At 38.0% G+C, this 17,856-nt stretch overlaps 1 protein-coding gene across 1 annotated transcript in view; it reads left to right on the top strand.

Annotated features, from left to right (window-relative positions):
• Positions 1 to 15,311, top strand: part of LOC143918625 (uncharacterized) — a 68,381-nt gene extending 53,070 nt beyond the window's left edge. The window contains exon 2 of the mRNA XM_077440567.1: positions 15,249 to 15,311. Within this exon, the coding sequence (XP_077296693.1) occupies positions 15,249 to 15,311 (63 nt within the window). The remainder of the gene's footprint in view (positions 1 to 15,248) is intronic.
• Positions 15,312 to 17,856: the final 2,545 nt, after the last annotated feature.

Below are 17,856 nucleotides of genomic sequence, written 5' to 3' on the forward strand. Positions count from 1 at the left end.
TCCAATTCGTTGTTAGGGTAGGTTGGGTTAGGTTTGGGGATGAAAGCACGTTTTGTGTATATTTTTGCAATGTCGAATTCATTGATGTCGGTGATGGTTAGGTTAGGTTGGGTTAGGTTTTGGGAGGTAAACATGTTTTGGGGATATTTTGGCAATGTCCAATTCTTTGATTTCGGTGATGGTTAGGTTAGGTTGGGTTAGGTTTGGTGAGATAAGCACGTTTTGTGTATATTTTTGCAATGTCGAATTCATTGATTTCGGTGATGGTAAGGTTAGGTTGGGTTAGATTTCGTGAAGCTAGCACGTTTTGTGGATATTTTGGCAATGTCGAATTCTTTGATTTTGGTGATAGTTAGGTAAGGTGGGTTAGGTTTGGTGGGGAAAGCACGATTTTTTTATGTTTCTGCAATGTCGAATTCATTTATTTCGGTGATGGTAAGGTAAGGTTGGGTTAGGTTTGGTGTGGTTAGCGCTTTTGTGGATATTTTGGCAATGTCGAATTCTTTGATTTCGGTGATGGTTAGGTAAGGTTGGGTTAGGTTTGGTGAGTTAAGCACGTTTTGTGTATAATTTTGCAATGTCGAATTCATTGATGTCGGTGATGGTAAGGTTAGGTTGGGTTAGGTTTTGTGAGGTAAGCATGTTTTGGGGATATTTTGGCAATGTCGAATTCTTTGATTTCGGATATGGTTAGGTTTGGTTGGGTTAGGTTTGGTGAGGTAAGCACGTTTTGTGTATATTTTTGCAATGTCGAATTCATTGATTTCGGTGATGGTTAGGTTAGGTTGGGTTAGGTTAGGTTGGGTTAGGTTTCGTTAAGCTAGCACGATTTGTGTATATTTTTGCAATGTCCAATTCGTTGATTTCGGTGATAGTTAGGTAAGGTTGGGTTAGGTTTTGTGAGGTTAGCACGTTTTGTGGATATTTTGGCAATGTCGAATTCTTTGATTTCGGTGATGGTAAGGTTAGGTTGAGTTAGGTTTGGTGAGGTAAGCACGTTTTCTGTATATTTTTGCAATGTCGAATTCATTGATTTTGGTGATGGTTAGTTTAGGTTAGGTTAGGTTTCGTGAAGCTAGCACGATTTGTGTATCTTTTTGCAATGACCAATTCTTTCATTTCGGTGATGGTAAGGTTAGGTTAGGTTAGGTTTCGTGAAGTTAGCACGTTTTGTGTATATTTTTGCAATGTATAATTCTTTGATTTCGGTGATGTTATGGTTAGGTTGGGTTAGGTTTGGTGAGGTTAGCACTTTTGTGGATATTTTGGCAATGTCGAATTCTTTGATTTCGGTGATGGTAAGGTTAAGTTGGGATAGGTTTAGTGAGGTTAGCACGTTTTGTGTATATTTTTGTAATGTCGAATTCATTGCTTTCGGTGATGGTTAGGTTAGGTTGGGTTAGGTTTCATGAAGCTAGCACGATTTGTGTATATTTATGCAATGTCCAATTCGTTGATTTCGGTGATGGTTAGGTTAGGTTGGGTTAGGTTTTGTGAGGTTAGCATGTTTTGTGGATATTTTGGCAATGTCGAATTCTTTGATTTCGGTGATGGTAAAGTTAGGTGGGTTAGGTTTAGTGAGGTTAGCACGTTTTGTGTATATTTTTGTAATGTCGAATTCATTGCTTTCGGTGATGGTTAGGTTAGGTTGGGTTAGGTTAGGTTAAGTTAGGTTTCGTGAAGCTAGCACGATTTGTGTATATTTTTGCAATGTCCAATTCGTTGATTTCGGTGATAGTTAGGTTAGGTTGGGTTAGGTTTTGTGAGGTTAGCACGTTTTGTGGATATTTTGGCAATGTCGAATTCTTTGATTTCGGTGATGGTTAGGTTAGGTTGGGTTAGGTTTGGTGAGGTAAGCACGTTTCGTGTTCATTTTTACAATGTCGAACTCATTGATGTCGGTGATGGTTAGGTTAGGTTGGGTTAGGTTTTGTGAGGTTAGCATGTTTTGTGGATATTTTGGCAATGTCGAATTCTTTGATTTCGGTGAATGTTAGGTTAGGTTGGGCTAGGTTTGGTGAGGTAAGCACGTTTTGTTTATATTTTTGCAATGTCGAATTCATTGATTTCGGTGATGGCTAGGTTAGGTTGGGTTAGGTTTGGCGAGGTTAGCACGTTTTGTGGATATTTTAGCAATGTCGACTTCTTTGATTTTGGTGATGGTTAGGTTAAGTTGGGTTAGGTTTTGTGAAGCTAGCACGATTTGTGGATATTTTGGCAATGTCGAATTTTTTCATTTCGGTGATGGTTAGGTTAAGTTGGGTTAGGTTCAGTGAGGTTAGCACGTTTTGTGTATATTTTTGCAATGTCTAATTCTTTGATTTCGGTGATGGTTAGGTTAGGTGGGTTAGGTTTAGTGAGGTTAGCACGTTTTGTGTATATTTTTGTAATGTCGAATTCATTGCTTTCGGTTATGGTTAGTTTAGGTTGGGTTAGGTTTTGTGAGGTAAGCACGTTTTGTGGATATTTTGGCAATGTCGAATTCCTTGATTTCGGTGATGGTTAGGTTAGGTTGGGTTAGGTTTGGTGAGGTAAGCACGTTTCGTGTATATTTTTGCAATGTCGAATTCATTGATGTCGGTGATGGTTAGGTTAGGTTGGGTTAGGTTTTGTGAGGTTAGCATGTTTTGTGGATATTTTGGCAATGTCAAATTCTTTGATTATGGTGAATGTTAGGTTAGGTTGGGTTAGGTTTTGTGAGGTTAACATGTTTTGTGGATATTTTGGCAATGTCGAATTCTTTGATTTCGGTGATGGTTAGGTTAGGTTGGGTTTGGTTTGGTGAGGTAAGCACGTTTTGTGTATATTTTTGCAATGTCGAATTCATTGATTTCGGTGATGGTTAGGTAAGGTTGGGTTAGGTTTGGTGAGGTTAGCATGTTTAAGGGATATTTTGGCAATGTCAAATTCTTTGATTTCGGTGATGGTTAGGTTTGGTTGGGTTAGGTTTGGTGAGGTAAGCACGTTTTTTGTATATTTTTGCAATGTCGAATTTATTGATTTCGGTGATGGTAAGGTTAGGTTGGATTAGGTTTCGTGAAGCTAGCACGTTTTGTGGATATTTTGGCAATGTCGAATTCTTTGATTTCGGTGATGGTTAGGTTAGGTGGGTTAGGTTTAGTGAGGTTAGCACGTTTTGTGTATATTTTTGTAATGTCGAATTAATTGCTTTCGGTGATGGTTAGGTTAGGTTGGGTTAGGTTAGGTTAAGTTAGGTTTCGTGAAGCTAGCACGATTTGTGTATATTTTTTTAATGTCCAATTCGTTGATTTCGGTGATGGTTAGGTTAGGTTGGGTTAGGTTTTGTGAGGTTAGCATGTTTTGTGGATATTTTGGCAATGTCGAATTCTTTGATTTCGGTGATGGTTAGGTTAGGTGGGTTAGGTTTAGTGAGGTTAGCACGTTTTGTGTATATTTTTGTAATGTCGAATTAATTGCTTTCGGTGATGGTTAGGTTAGGTTGGGTTAGGTTTTGTGAAGCTAGCACGATTTGTGGATATTTTGGAAATGTCGAATTTTTTCATTTCGGTGATGGTTAGGTAAGGATGGGTTAGGTTTGGTGAGGTTCGCACTTTTGTGGATATTTTGGCAATGTCGATTTGTTTGATTTCGGTGATGGTTAGGTTAGGTGGGTTAGGTTTGGTGAGGTAAGCACGTTTTTTGTATGTTTTTGTAATGTCGAATTCATTGCTTTCGGTGATGGTTAGGTTAGGTTGGGTTAGGTTTCGTGAAGCTAGCACGATTTGTGTATATTTTTGCAATGTCCAATTCGTTGATTTCGGTGATAGTTAGGTTAGGTTGGGTTAGGTTTGGTGAGGTAAGCACGTTTTGTGGATATTTTGGCATTGTCGAAATCTTTGATTTCGGTGATGGTTAGGTTAAGTTGGGTTAGGTCCAGTGAGGTTAGCTCGTTTTGTGTATATTTTTGCAATGTCCAATTCTTTCATTTCGGTGATGGTTAGGTTAGGTTAGGTTAGGTTAGGTTAGGTTAGGTGAGGTTCGCACTTTTGTGGATATTTTGGCAATGTCGATTTGTTTGATTTCGGTGATGGTAAGGTTAGGTGGGTTAGGTTTGGTGAGGTAAGCACGTTTTTTGTATGTTTTTGTAATGTCGAATTCATTGCTTTCGGTGATGGTTAGGTTAGGTTGGGTTAGGTTTCGTGAAGCTAGCACGATTTGTGTATATTTTTGCAATGTCCAATTCGTTGATTTCGGTGATAGTTAGGTTAGGTTGGGTTAGGTTTGGTGAGGTAAGCACGTTTTGTGGATATTTTGGCATTGTCGAAATCTTTGATTTCGGTGATGGTTAGGTTAAGTTGGGTTAGGTCCAGTGAGGTTAGCTCGTTTTGTGTATATTTTTGCAATGTCCAATTCTTTCATTTCGGTGATGGTTAGGTTAGGTTTGGTTTTGTTTCGTGAAACTAGCACGATTTGTGTATATTTTTGCAATGTCATATTCTTTCATTTCGGTGATGGAAAGGTTAGGTTAGGTTAGGTTTGGTGAGGTGAGCACGTTTTGTGGATATTTTGGCAATGTCGAATTCTTTGATTTCGGTGATGGTTAGGTTAGGTGGGTTAGGTTTGGTGAGGTAAGCACGTTTTTTGTATGTTTCTGCAATGTCGAATTCATTTATTTCGGTGATGGTAAGGTTAGGTTGGGTTAGGTTTGGTGTGGTAAGCACTTTTTTTGTATGTTTTTGCAATGTCGAATTTATTTATTTCGGTGATGGTAAGGTTAGGTTGGGTTAGGTTTGGTGTGGTTAGCACTTTTGTGGATATTTTGGCAATGTCGAATTCTTTTATTTCGGTGATGGTTAGGTTAAGTTGGGTTAGGTTTAGTGAGTTTAGCACGTTTTGTGTGTATTTTTGTAATGTCGAATTCATTGCTTTCGGTGATGGTTAGGTTAGGTTGGGTTAGGTTTCGTGAAGCTAGCACGATTTGTGTATATTTTTGCAATGTCCAATTCGTTGATTTCGGTGATAGTTAGGTTAGGTTGGGTTAGGTTTTGTGAGGTTAGCACGTTTTGTGTATATTTTGGCAATGTCGAATTCTTTGATTTCGGTGATGGTTAGGTTACGTTGGGTTAGGTTTAATGAGGTAAGCACGTTTTGTGTATATTTTTGCAATGTCGAATTCATTGATGTCGGTGATGGTTAGGTTAGGTTGGGTTAGGTTTTGTGAGGTTAGCATGTTTTGTGGATATTTTGGCAATGTCGAATTCTTTGATTTCGGTGATGTTTAGGTTAAGTTGGGTAAGGTTAAGTGAGGTTAGCACGTTTTGTGTATATTTTTGCAATGTCCAATTCTTTTATTTCGGTGATGGTAAGGTTAGGTTGGGCTAGGTTTTGTGAAGTTAGCTTGTTTTGTGGATATTTTGGCAATGTCGAATTCTTTGATTTCGGTGATGTTTAGGTTAGGTTGGGTTGGGTTTGGTGAGGTAAGCACGTTTTGTTTATATTTTTGCAATGTCGAATTCATTGATTTCCGTGATGGTTAGGTTAGGTTGGGTTAGGTGTCGTGAAGCTAGCACGATTTGTGTATATTTTTGCAATGTCCAATTCTTTCATTTCGGTGATGGTTAGGTTAGGTTGGGTTAGGTTTGGTGAGGTGAGCACGTTTTTTGGATAGTTTGGCAATGTCGAATTTTTTGATTTCGGTGATGGTTAGTTTACGTTGGGTTAGGTTTGGTGAGGGTAGCACGTTTTGTGGATATTTTGGCAATGTCGAATTCTTTGATTTCGGTGATGGTTTGGTTAGGTGGGTTAGGTTTGGTGAGGTAAGCACGTTTTTTGTATGTTTCTGCAATGTCGAATTCATTGATGTCGGTGATGGTTAGGTTAGGTTGGGTTAGGTTTTGTGAGGTTAGCACGTTTTGTGGATATTTTGGCAATGTCGAATTCATTGATTTCGGTGATGGTAAGGTAAGGTTGGGTTAGGTTTCGTGAAGCTAGCATGATTTGTTTATATTTTTGCAATGATTAATTCTTTCATTTCGGTGATGGTTAGGTTAGGTTGGGTAAGGTTTAGTGAGGAAAGCTCGTTTTGTGTATATTTTTTTAATGTCAAATTCATTGATTTTTGGTGATGGTTAGGTTAGGTTGGGTAAGGTTTCGTGAAGTTAGCACGTTTTGTGTATATTTTTGCAATGTCCAATTCTTTGATTTCTGTGATGGTTAGGTTAGGTTGGGTAAGGTTTGGTGAGGTTAACACGTTTTGTGGATATTTTTGCAATGTCGAATTCTTTGATTTTGGTGATGGTTAGGTTAAGTTGGGTTAGGTTTTGTGAGGTTAACACGTTTTGTGGATATATTGGCAATGCCGAATTGTTTGATTTCGGTGAAGGTTAGGTTAGGTTGGGTTAGGTTTGGTGAGGTAAGCACGTTTTGTGTATATTTTTGCAATGTCGAATTCATTGATTTCGGTGATGGGTAGGTTAGGTTGGGTTAGGTTTCGTGAAGCTAGCACGATTTGTATATATTTGTGCAATGACCAATTCTTTCATTTCGTTGATGGTTAGATTAGGTTGGGTTAGGTTTCGTGAAGTTAGCACGTTTTGTGTATATTTTTGCAATGTCCACTTCTTTGATTTCTGTGATGGTTAGGTTAGGTGGGTTAGGTTCAGTGAGGTTAGAACGTTTTGTGTATATTTTTGTAATGTCGAATTCATTGACTCGGTGATGGTTAGGTTAGGTTGGGTTAGGTTTCGTGAAGCTAGCATGATTTGTTTATATTTTTGAAATGACCAATTCTTTCATTTCGGTGATGGTTAGGTTAAGTTGGGGTAGGTTTGGTGAGGTAATCACGTTTTGTGTATATTTTTGCAATGTCGAATTCATTGATTTCGGTGATGGTTAGGTTAGGTTGGGTTAGGTTTCGTGAAGCTACCACGATTTGTGTATATTTTTGCAATTTGTCCAATTCTTTCATTTCGGTGATGGTTAGGTTAGGTTGGGTTAGGTTTGGTGAGGTTACCACTTTTGTGGATATTTTGGCAATGTCGAATTCTTTGATTTCGGTGATGGTTAGGTTAGGTTGGGTAAGGTTTCGTGAGGGTAGCACCTTTTGTGGATATTTTGGCAATGTCGAATTCTTTGATTTCGGTGATTGTTAGGTTAGGTTGGGTTAGGTTTTGTGAGGTTAGCACGTTTTGTGTATATTTTTGCAATGTCTAATTCTTTGATTTCGGTGATGGTTAGGTTAGGTGGGTTAGGTTTAGTGAGGTTAGCACGTTTTGTGTATATTTTTGTAATGTCGAATTCATTGCTTTCGGTTATGGTTAGTTTAGGTTGGGTTAGGTTTTGTGAGGTAAGCACGTTTTGTGGATATTTTGGCAATGTCGAATTCCTTGATTTCGGTGATGGTTAGGTTAGGTTGGGTTAGGTTTGGTGAGGTAAGCACGTTTCGTGTATATTTTTGCAATGTCGAATTCATTGATGTCGGTGATGGTTAGGTTAGGTTGGGTTAGGTTTTGTGAGGTTAGCATGTTTTGTGGATATTTTGGCAATGTCAAATTCTTTGATTATGGTGAATGTTAGGTTAGGTTGGGTTAGGTTTTGTGAGGTTAACATGTTTTGTGGATATTTTGGCAATGTCGAATTCTTTGATTTCGGTGATGGTTAGGTTAGGTTGGGTTTGGTTTGGTGAGGTAAGCACGTTTTGTGTATATTTTTGCAATGTCGAATTCATTGATTTCGGTGATGGTTAGGTAAGGTTGGGTTAGGTTTGGTGAGGTTAGCATGTTTTAGGGATATTTTGGCAATGTCAAATTCTTTGATTTCGGTGATGGTTAGGTTTGGTTGGGTTAGGTTTGGTGAGGTAAGCACGTTTTTTGTATATTTTTGCAATGTCGAATTCATTGATTTCGGTGATGGTAAGGTTAGGTTGGATTAGGTTTCGTGAAGCTAGCACTTTTTGTGGATATTTTGGCAATGTCGAATTCTTTGATTTCGGTGATAGTTAGGTTAGATGGGTTAGGTTTGGTGAGTTAAGCACGTTTTTTGAATGTTTCTGCAATGTCGAATTCATTAATTTCGGTGATGGTAAGGTTAGGTTGGGTTAGGTTTGGTGTGGTAAGCACTTTTGTGGATATTTTGGCAATGTCGAATTCTTTGATTTCGGTGATGGTTAGGTTAAGTTGGGTTAGGTTTAGTGAGGTTAGCACGTTTTGTGTATATTTTTAGAATGTCGAATTCATTGCTTTCGGTGATGGTTAGGTTAGGTTGGTTTAGGTTTCGTGAAGCTAGCACGATTTTCGTATATTTTTGCAATGTCCAATTCGTTGATTTCGGTGATGGTTAGGTTAGGTTGGGTTAGGTTTTGTGAGGTTAGCATGTTTTGTGTATATTTTGGCAATGTCGAATTCTTTGATTTCGGTGATGGTTAGGTTAGGTGGGTTAGGTTTAGTGAGGTTAGCACGTTTTGTGTATATTTTTGTAATGTCGAATTAATTGCTTTCGGTGATGGTTAGGTTAGGTTGGGTTAGGTTAGGTTAAGTTAGGTTTCGTGAAGCTAGCACGATTTGTGTATATTTTTGCAATGTCCAATTCGTTGATTTCGGTGATAGTTAGGTAAGGTTGGGTTAGGTTTTGTGAGGTAAGCACGTTTTGTGGATATTTTGGCAATGTCGAATTTTTTCATTTCGGTGATGGTTAGGTTAGGTTGGGTTAGGTTTGGTGTGGTTAGCACTTTTGTGGATATTTTGGCAATGTCGAATTCTTTGATTTCGGTGATGGTTAGGTTAAGTTGGGTTAGGTTCAGTGAGGTTAGCACGTTTTGTGTATATTTTTGCAATGTCTAATTCTTTGATTTCGGTGATGGTTAGGTTAGGTTGGGTTAGGTTTGGTGAGGTAAGCACGTTTCGTGTTTATTTTTGCAATGTCGAACTCATTGATTTTGGTGATGGTTAGGTTAGGTTGGGTTAGGTTTTGTGAGGTTAGCATGTTTTGTGGATATTTTGGCAATGTCGAATTCTTTGATTTCGGTGAATGTTAGGTTAGGTTGGGTTAGGTTTGGCGAGGTAAGCACGTTTTGTGGATATTTTGGCAATGTTGAATTCTTTGATTTTGGTGATGGTTAGGTTAAGTTGGGTTAGGTTTTGTGAAGCTAGCACGATTTGTGGATATTTTGGCAATGTCGAATTTTTTCATTTCGGTGATGGTTAGGTTAGGTTGGGTTAGGTTTGGTGTGGTTAGCACTTTTGTGGATATTTTGGCAATGTCGAATTCTTTGATTTCGGTGATGGTTAGGTTAAGTTGGGTTAGGTTCAGTGAGGTTAGCACGTTTTGTGTATATTTTTGCAATGTCTAATTCTTTGTTTTCGGTGATGGTTAGGTTAGGTGGGTTAGGTTTAGTGAGGTTAGCACGTTTTGTGTATGTTTTTGTAATGTCGAATTCATTGCTTTCGGTGATGGTAAGGTTAGGTTGGGTTAGGTTTCGTGAAGCTAGCACGATTTGTGTATATTTTTGCAATGTCCAATTCGTTGATTTCGGTGATAGTTAGGTTAGGTTGGGTTAGGTTTGGTGAGGTAAGCACGTTTTGTGGATATTTTGGCATTGTCGAAATCTTTGATTTCGGTGATGGTTAGGTTAAGTTGGGTTAGGTCCAGTGAGGTTAGCTCGTTTTGTGTATATTTTTGCAATGTCCAATTCTTTCATTTCGGTGATGGTTAGGTTAGGTTTGGTTTTGTTTCGATAAACTAGCACGATTTGTGTATATTTTTGCAATGTCCTATTCTTTCATTTCGGTGATGGAAAGGTTAGGTTAGGTTAGGTTTGGTGAGGTGAGCACGTTTTGTGGATATTTTGGCAATGTCGAATTCTTTGATTTCGGTGATGGTTAGGTTAGGTGGGTTAGGTTTGGTGATGTAAGCACGTTTTTTGTATGTTTCTGCAATGTCGAATTCATTTATTTCGGTGATGGTAAGGTTAGGTTGGGTTAGGTTTGGTGTGGTTAGCACTTTTTTTGTATGTTTTTGCAATGTCGAATTTATTTATTTCGGTGATGCTAAGGTTAGGTTGGGTTAGGTTTGGTGTGGTTAGCACTTTTGTGGATATTTTGGCAATGTCGAATTCTTTTATTTCGGTGATGGTTAGGTTAAGTTGGGATAGGTTTAGTGAGTTTAGCACGTTTTGTGTGTATTTTTGTAATGTCGAATTCATTGCTTTCGGTGATGGTTAGGTTAGGTTGGGTTAGGTTTTGTGAGGTAAGCACGTTTTGTGGATATTTTGGCAATGTCCAATTCCTTGATTTCGGTGATGGTTAGGTTAGGTTGGGTTAGGTTTGGTGAGGTAAGCACGTTTCGTGTATATTTTTGCAATGTCGAATTCATTGATGTCGGTGATGGTTAGGTTAGGTTGGGTTAGGTTTTGTGAGGTTAGCATGTTTTGTGGATATTTTGGCAATGTCGAATTCTTTGATTTCGGTGAATGTTAGGTTAGGTTGGGTTAGGTTTGGTGAGGTTAGCACGTTTTGTGTATATTTTTGCAATGTCGAATTCATTGATTTCGTTGATGGTTAGGTTAGGTTGGGTTAGGTTTTGTGAAGCTAGCACGATTTGTGGATATTTTGGAAATGTCGAATTTTTTCATTTCGGTGATGGTTAGGTAAGGTTGGGTTAGGTTTGGTGAGGTTCGCACTTTTGTGGATATTTTGGCAATGTCGATTTGTTTGATTTCGGTGATGGTTAGGTTAGGTGGGTTAGGTTTGGTGAGGTAAGCACGTTTTTTGTATGTTTTTGTAATGTCGAATTCATTGCTTTCGGTGATGGTTAGGTTAGGTTGGGTTAGGTTTCGTGAAGCTAGCACGATTTGTGTATATTTTTGCAATGTCCAATTCGTTGATTTCGGTGATAGTTAGGTTAGGTTGGGTTAGGTTTGGTGAGGTAAGCACGTTTTGTGGATATTTTGGCATTGTCGAAATCTTTGATTTCGGTGATGGTTAGGTTAAGTTGGGTTAGGTCCAGTGAGGTTAGCTCGTTTTGTGTATATTTTTGCAATGTCCAATTCTTTCATTTCGGTGATGGTTAGGTTAGGTTTGGTTTTGTTTCGTGAAACTAGCACGATTTGTGTATATTTTTGCAATGTCATATTCTTTCATTTCGGTGATGGAAAGGTTAGGTTAGGTTAGGTTTGGTGAGGTGAGCACGTTTTGTGGATATTTTGGCAATGTCGAATTCTTTGATTTCGGTGATGGTTAGGTTAGGTGGATTAGGTTTGGTGAGGTAAGCACGTTTTTTGTATGTTTCTGCAATGTCGAATTCATTTATTTCGGTGATGGTAAGGTTAGGTTGGGTTAGGTTTGGTGTGGTAAGCACTTTTTTTGTATGTTTTTGCAATGTCGAATTTATTTATTTCGGTGATGGTAAGGTTAGGTTGGGTTAGGTTTGGTGTGGTTAGCACTTTTGTGGATATTTTGGCAATGTCGAATTCTTTTATTTCGGTGATGGTTAGGTTAAGTTGGGTTAGGTTTAGTGAGTTTAGCACGTTTTGTGTGTATTTTTGTAATGTCGAATTCATTGCTTTCGGTGATGGTTAGGTTAGGTTGGGTTAGGTTTCGTGAAGCTAGCACGATTTGTGTATATTTTTGCAATGTCCAATTCGTTGATTTCGGTGATAGTTAGGTTAGGTTGGGTTAGGTTTTGTGAGGTTAGCACGTTTTGTGTATATTTTGGCAATGTCGAATTCTTTGATTTAGGTGATGTTTAGGTTAAGTTGGGTAAGGTTTAGTGAGGTTAGCACGTTTTGTGTATATTTTTGCAATGTCCAATTCTTTTATTTCGGTGATGGTTAGGTTAGGTTGGGCTAGGTTTTGTGAAGTTAGCTTGTTTTGTGGATATTTTGGCAATGTCGAATTCTTTGATTTCGGTGATGTTTAGGTTAGGTTGGGTTAGGTTTGGTGAGGTAAGCACGTTTTGTTTATATTTTTGCAATGTCGAATTCATTGATTTCCGTGATGGTTAGGTTAGGTTGGGTTAGGTGTCGTGAAGCTAGCACGATTTGTGTATATTTTTGCAATGTCCAATTCTTTCATTTCGGTGATGGTTAGGTTAGGTTGGGTTAGGTTTGGTGAGGTGAGCACGTTTTCTGGATAGTTTGGCAATGTCGAATTTTTTGATTTCGGTGATGGTTAGTTTACGTTGGGTTAGGTTTGGTGAGGGTAGCACGTTTTGTGGATATTTTGGCAATGTCGAATTCTTTGATTTCGGTGATGGTTAGGTTAGGTGGGTTAGGTTTGGTGAGGTAAGCACGTTTTTTGTATGTTTCTGCAATGTCGAATTCATTGATGTCGGTGATGGTTAGGTTAGGTTGGGTTAGGTTTTGTGAGGTTAGCATGTTTTGTGGATATTTTGGCAATGTCGAATTCTTTGATTTCGGAGATGTTTAGGTTAAGTTGGGTAAGGTTTAGTGAGGTTAGCACGTTTTGTGTATATTTTTGCAATGTCCAATTCTTTTATTTCGGTGATGGTTAGGTTAGGTTAGGTTAGGTTTCGTGAAGTTAGCACGATTTGTGTATTTTTTTGCAATGTCCAATTCGTCGCTTTCGGTGATAGTTAGGTTAGGTTGGGTTAGGTTTTGTGAGGTTAGCACGTTTTGTGGATATTTTGGCAATGTCGATTTCTTTGATTTCGGTGATGGTTAGGTTAGGTTGGGTAAGGTTTGGTGAGGGTAGCACCTTTTGTGGATATTTTGGCAATGTCGAATTCTTTGATTTCGGTGATTGTTAGGTTAGGTTGGGTTAGGTTTTGTGAGGTTAGCACGTTTTGTGGATATTTTGGCAATGTCGAATTCATTGATTTCGGTGATGGTAAGTTAAGGTTGGGTTAGGTTTCGTGAAGCTAGCATGATTTGTTTATATTTTTGCAATGATTAATTCTTTCATTTCGGTGATGGTTAGGTTAGGTTGGGTTAGGTTTAGTGAGGAAAGCTCGTTTTGTGTATATTTTTTTAATGTCAAATTCATTGATTTTTGGTGATGGTTAGGTTAGGTTGGGTAAGGTTTCGTGAAGTTAGCACGTTTTGTGTATATTTTTGCAATGTCCAATTCTTTGATTTCTGTGATGGTTAGGTTAGGTTGGGTAAGGTTTGGTGAGGTTAACACGTTTTGTGGATATTTTTGCAATGTCGAATTCTTTGATTTTGGTGATGGTTAGGTTAAGTTGGGTTAGGTTTTGTGAGGTTAACACGTTTTGTGGATATATTGGCAATGCCGAATTGTTTGATTTCGGTGAAGGTTAGGTTAGGTTGGGTTAGGTTTGGTGAGGTAAGCACGTTTTGTGTATATTTTTGCAATGTCGAATTCATTGATTTCGGTGATGGGTAGGTTAGGTTGGGTTAGGTTTCGTGAAGCTAGCACGATTTGTATATATTTGTGCAATGACCAATTCTTTCATTTCGTTGATGGTTAGATTAGGTTGGGTTAGGTTTCGTGAAGTTAGCACGTTTTGTGTATATTTTTGCAATGTCCAATTCTTTGATTTCTGTGATGGTTAGGTTAGGTTGGGTAAGGTTTGGTGAGGTTAACACGTTTTGTGGATATTTTTGCAATGTCGAATTCTTTGATTTTGGTGATGGTTAGGTTAAGTTGGGTTAGGTTTTGTGAGGTTAACACGTTTTGTGGATATATTGGCAATGCCGAATTGTTTGATTTCGGTGAAGGTTAGGTTAGGTTGGGTTAGGTTTGGTGAGGTAAGCACGTTTTGTGTATATTTTTGCAATGTCGAATTCATTGATTTCGGTGATGGGTAGGTTAGGTTGGGTTAGGTTTCGTGAAGCTAGCACGATTTGTATATATTTGTGCAATGACCAATTCTTTCATTTCGTTGATGGTTAGATTAGGTTGGGTTAGGTTTCGTGAAGTTAGCACGTTTTGTGTATATTTTTGCAATGTCCACTTCTTTGATTTCTGTGATGGTTAGGTTAGGTGGGTTAGGTTTAGTGAGGTTAGCACGTTTTGTGTATATTTTTGTAATGTCGAATTCATTGACTCGGTGATGGTTAGGTTAGGTTGGGTTAGGTTTCGTGAAGCTAGCATGATTTGTTTATATTTTTGAAATGACCAATTCTTTCATTTCGGTGATGGTTAGGTTAAGTTGGGGTAGGTTTGGTGAGGTAATCACGTTTTGTGTATATTTTTGCAATGTCGAATTCATTGATTTCGGTGATGGTTAGGTTAGGTTGGGTTAGGTTTCGTGAAGTTAGCACGTTTTGTGTATATTTTTGCAATGTCCAATTCTTTGATTTCTGTGATGGTTAGGTTAGGTTGGGTTAGGTTTGGTGAGGTTAGCACTTTTGTGAATATTTTGGCAATGTCGAATTCTTTGATTTCGGTGATGGTTAGGTTAAGTTGGGTTAGGTTTACTGAGGTTAGCACGTTTTGTGTATATTTTTGTAATGTCGAATTCATTGATTTCGGTGATGGTTAGGTTAGGTTGGGTTAGGTTTCGTGAAGTTAGCACGTTTTGTATATATTTTTGCAATGTCCAATTCTTTGATTTCTGTGATGGTTAGGTTAGGTTGGGTAAGGTTTGGTGAGGTTAACACGTTTTGTGGATATTTTTGCAATGTCGAATTCTTTGATTTCTGTGATGGTTAGGTTAGGTTGGGTTAGCTTTGGTGAGGTTAGCACTTTTGTGAATATTTTGGCAATGTCCAATTCTTTGATTTCGGTGATGGTTAGGTTAGGTTGGGTTAGATTTTGTGCTTTGAAGAGAAACAAAACAAAACTTTATCTATTGTTATTACGTACATGTACATAGATAAAGTGAAAAGGCAGTTGGTAGAAATTACGTTAATTGATTGTCTTTTGATGACTCAGTTTGATGGTCGATTAATCTTGACCATGTGAAGATTTGTGGAAAAAATTTTTCTTTTTTCTCTTTTCATAATATTTTTTTATAAATACTTTTTTAAAAATAAGCTTATTTTTTTCATATTTTATAACTCAATAAGGTGTATGCAAAGAATATTTTCCATTTTTTTTCCGATATAAAAAAGATTTTTTGAATTAAAATTCAATTTGACCAATCTTTGCCTGCCCCCCCCCAAGAAAAAGCTGAAATGACGTCCCTGACGTGGTGGAAAGAAGAAAATTTTGTTATATGAGGGGGGGGGGGACGACAAATTTTTTTAACCCTGGGGGGGGGCCCTTTGTCTCCTGGCATGCACTGATTTCAGTCCCAGTCCGCCACTGAATATAATCATTGCTTATATTTTATTTTATTAATTTATATACTTGTATTTCCCAAGGTAGCTATCTGCTAGTATGGCTCCGAATATTGGGAAAAAATATGAAAAGGTTGAGAAAATATGGTAGACTTCGGTAGCTTCATCGTCCGTGTAAAAAAGCTTTTCTCTAAGATACAAATCCAAAAATGCTGCAAACATATTTTAATTAGTTTTGAAAACAAAAAAAATCATTTTTTCCTTATACTGAGCTCAAAATAAACAATAGATAAGCAATTATTTAGATACTCATATCGTGCCCGTTGATTTCAACAGGTGGTTTCGGAAAGGATTTGATACACGAATTAAAATAAATTTATATATTATCTGACCTTCTTTACAGACTTACACACCTGGACAGGGAAGGGAGAAAAGTAGGATTAAAAATTAACGTAGATAAGCCCAAACTAATGTTCAATAGTTATTGCATGTCTGATAGCATGTCATTAGATGATAAACCAGTAGAATTAGTAAATAATTATTTATATTTAGGTCAAATAATTGACATGTCCGGTAGTAAAGATGAAGAGATAAAGAGACGTATGAAATTAGGAAGGAGTGCAGCCGGACGAATGAGTGCAGTCGGACGAATGAGTTGTTTTTAAATCAAAAATGCCCCTCTGCCTGAAGAAAAAGATCTTCGATCAATAAGTTTTGCTAGTGATGACGTATGGATGTGAAACTTGGACACTGAACGCCAAGATTCTGCACAATGTCCAATGTACTCAAAGAAGCATGGAACGCTGTATGCTTTGCATAACGAGGAAAGATAGGAAGCGGAACACGTGGGTGAGAAGTACATATTTCAAGGATAGTGGATAGAGTAAAGATATTGAAATGGCAATGGGCGGGCCACGTGGATAGAAGAATGGACGAAAGGTGAACAAAATAAGTGCTTGAATGGTACCCGAGATAATGCAAAAGGGTAAAAGGAAGGCCGCAGGGAAGATGAGTAGACGAAATTAGGAAAATGTGTGGGGTGAGATGAATGAGAGTTGCGCAAAACAGAGACGAGTGGAAGCGCGTTGGAGAGGCCTTCATCCAGCAGTGGATGGCGAATGGCTGTTGTTTATTGATGATGATGATGATATAAATATATTGTAAGGTAGTTTATAGGCGCGCACGCACACGTATTAATCGCAAAAATGTGAATACGTGCATTACACGCTCAGCGATTCAACCCGTTCACCCGTTCGAAATGATGATTAAATGTGTGTGTGTGTACGCTCCCGTCGCTTGGCCTGACGTTGCACATGTCAAATGCTTCAACCCCCCTCCCACTTCCCCGCGTCTCCTCGACCACTTGATACTGATTGGCGCGTCTGCCACATACCCACATACATTGCGTCCGTTTTTATATATATTATTATTTATTCGGTGAAAGCTAAAAAGCTTTATATAATTTTAAAAATGATTTATATAATTTTAATTGTTTTCCGGAATAAGATTGGTACTCATCTGATCCGCCAACACTACTTTGAATCCACATGACGTAAATTTTTATTAACTTATATAAGTAAAATTACGGAATTACATTACATCAAATATTGTCTGTGTATGAATAGTTCTTTTGTTAGAAGGTCCTTGATAAACAGTACATGTACGAATTGTCCTTTGATGAACAGTCCCAGATTAATTTTTTCATTATGTTAGAAAATATATAAACTCGTAATTAGGAATATTGTTGTGTGATTTAAAATAATGTACGACGAACTAACCTCGCAATACCGAGTAAGAAAACCTCTCGCAAAATTCATTGAGCACGATTAAAACAACAGACCGAGGAAATTTATCAGATTTCTAAAAATGCATAATTCACTTTCATTATTTTAATAAGTAAGAAACTTTTTACCTTTAAGTAATAGCAAATGAGTACCTTTGATTCGATGTGTACAACTTCATTTTCCACTTTCTTGTGAAACATTATAATCGACAATACTACAGTACAGATCTTATACAACTGTTCAGTTACTCTGGAAAATTTAATATTACATTTTCGTGCATAATGAGATAATGTGATCAAATAGTGAAAAAAATAAATGATAACGCGTTATTTTATATCTTTCGACATTACATATAATGATGTTTGAGCGACGGATTGCGAAGAACAGTCATAAACATTATTGTTTTTGGATGACATTGTACTTTTCTAAATGAACTTAAGTTACTACTATAGGAATCTAGCACAACTTGTGCTCTTACGAATCAAAACCAGTGATATAATCATCGATCCTGTAAAAACATGCATAACTCAAGGGCTACGTTCCCCTCGACCATTCCAGAAGAAAGAGTTCATCGCTCGATCGTAAAACGAACTAAACCCAACAGTGATGTCATCAGGAAACTGTAACAAACGTGTACCGAAAACACGTGCCTCGAAAACCACATTCTTAAACGAACGACGTCCTGGCACTGCCCCCACAGCTATAAAGCACGCGCCTCGAAAATAGGTCAACATGTGTCCCCAAGACACGTGTCCTGGAAACGAAGATAAAGCATCTGCACGCGGCACGCTTCAAGCCAGAGCGTATATAAAGCGACGCACCAGCTCCCAACACCAGAGTGGACCTCTGGAGTTCAACCAGCTCACTTCTCCGAAGCTCAACCTCTTCGTACATAGAATAACCATTGTAACA

This window comes from Arctopsyche grandis, chromosome 11 (assembly GCF_051622035.1).
Source record: "Arctopsyche grandis isolate Sample6627 chromosome 11, ASM5162203v2, whole genome shotgun sequence".
Taxonomy (NCBI): domain Eukaryota; kingdom Metazoa; phylum Arthropoda; class Insecta; order Trichoptera; family Hydropsychidae; genus Arctopsyche; species Arctopsyche grandis.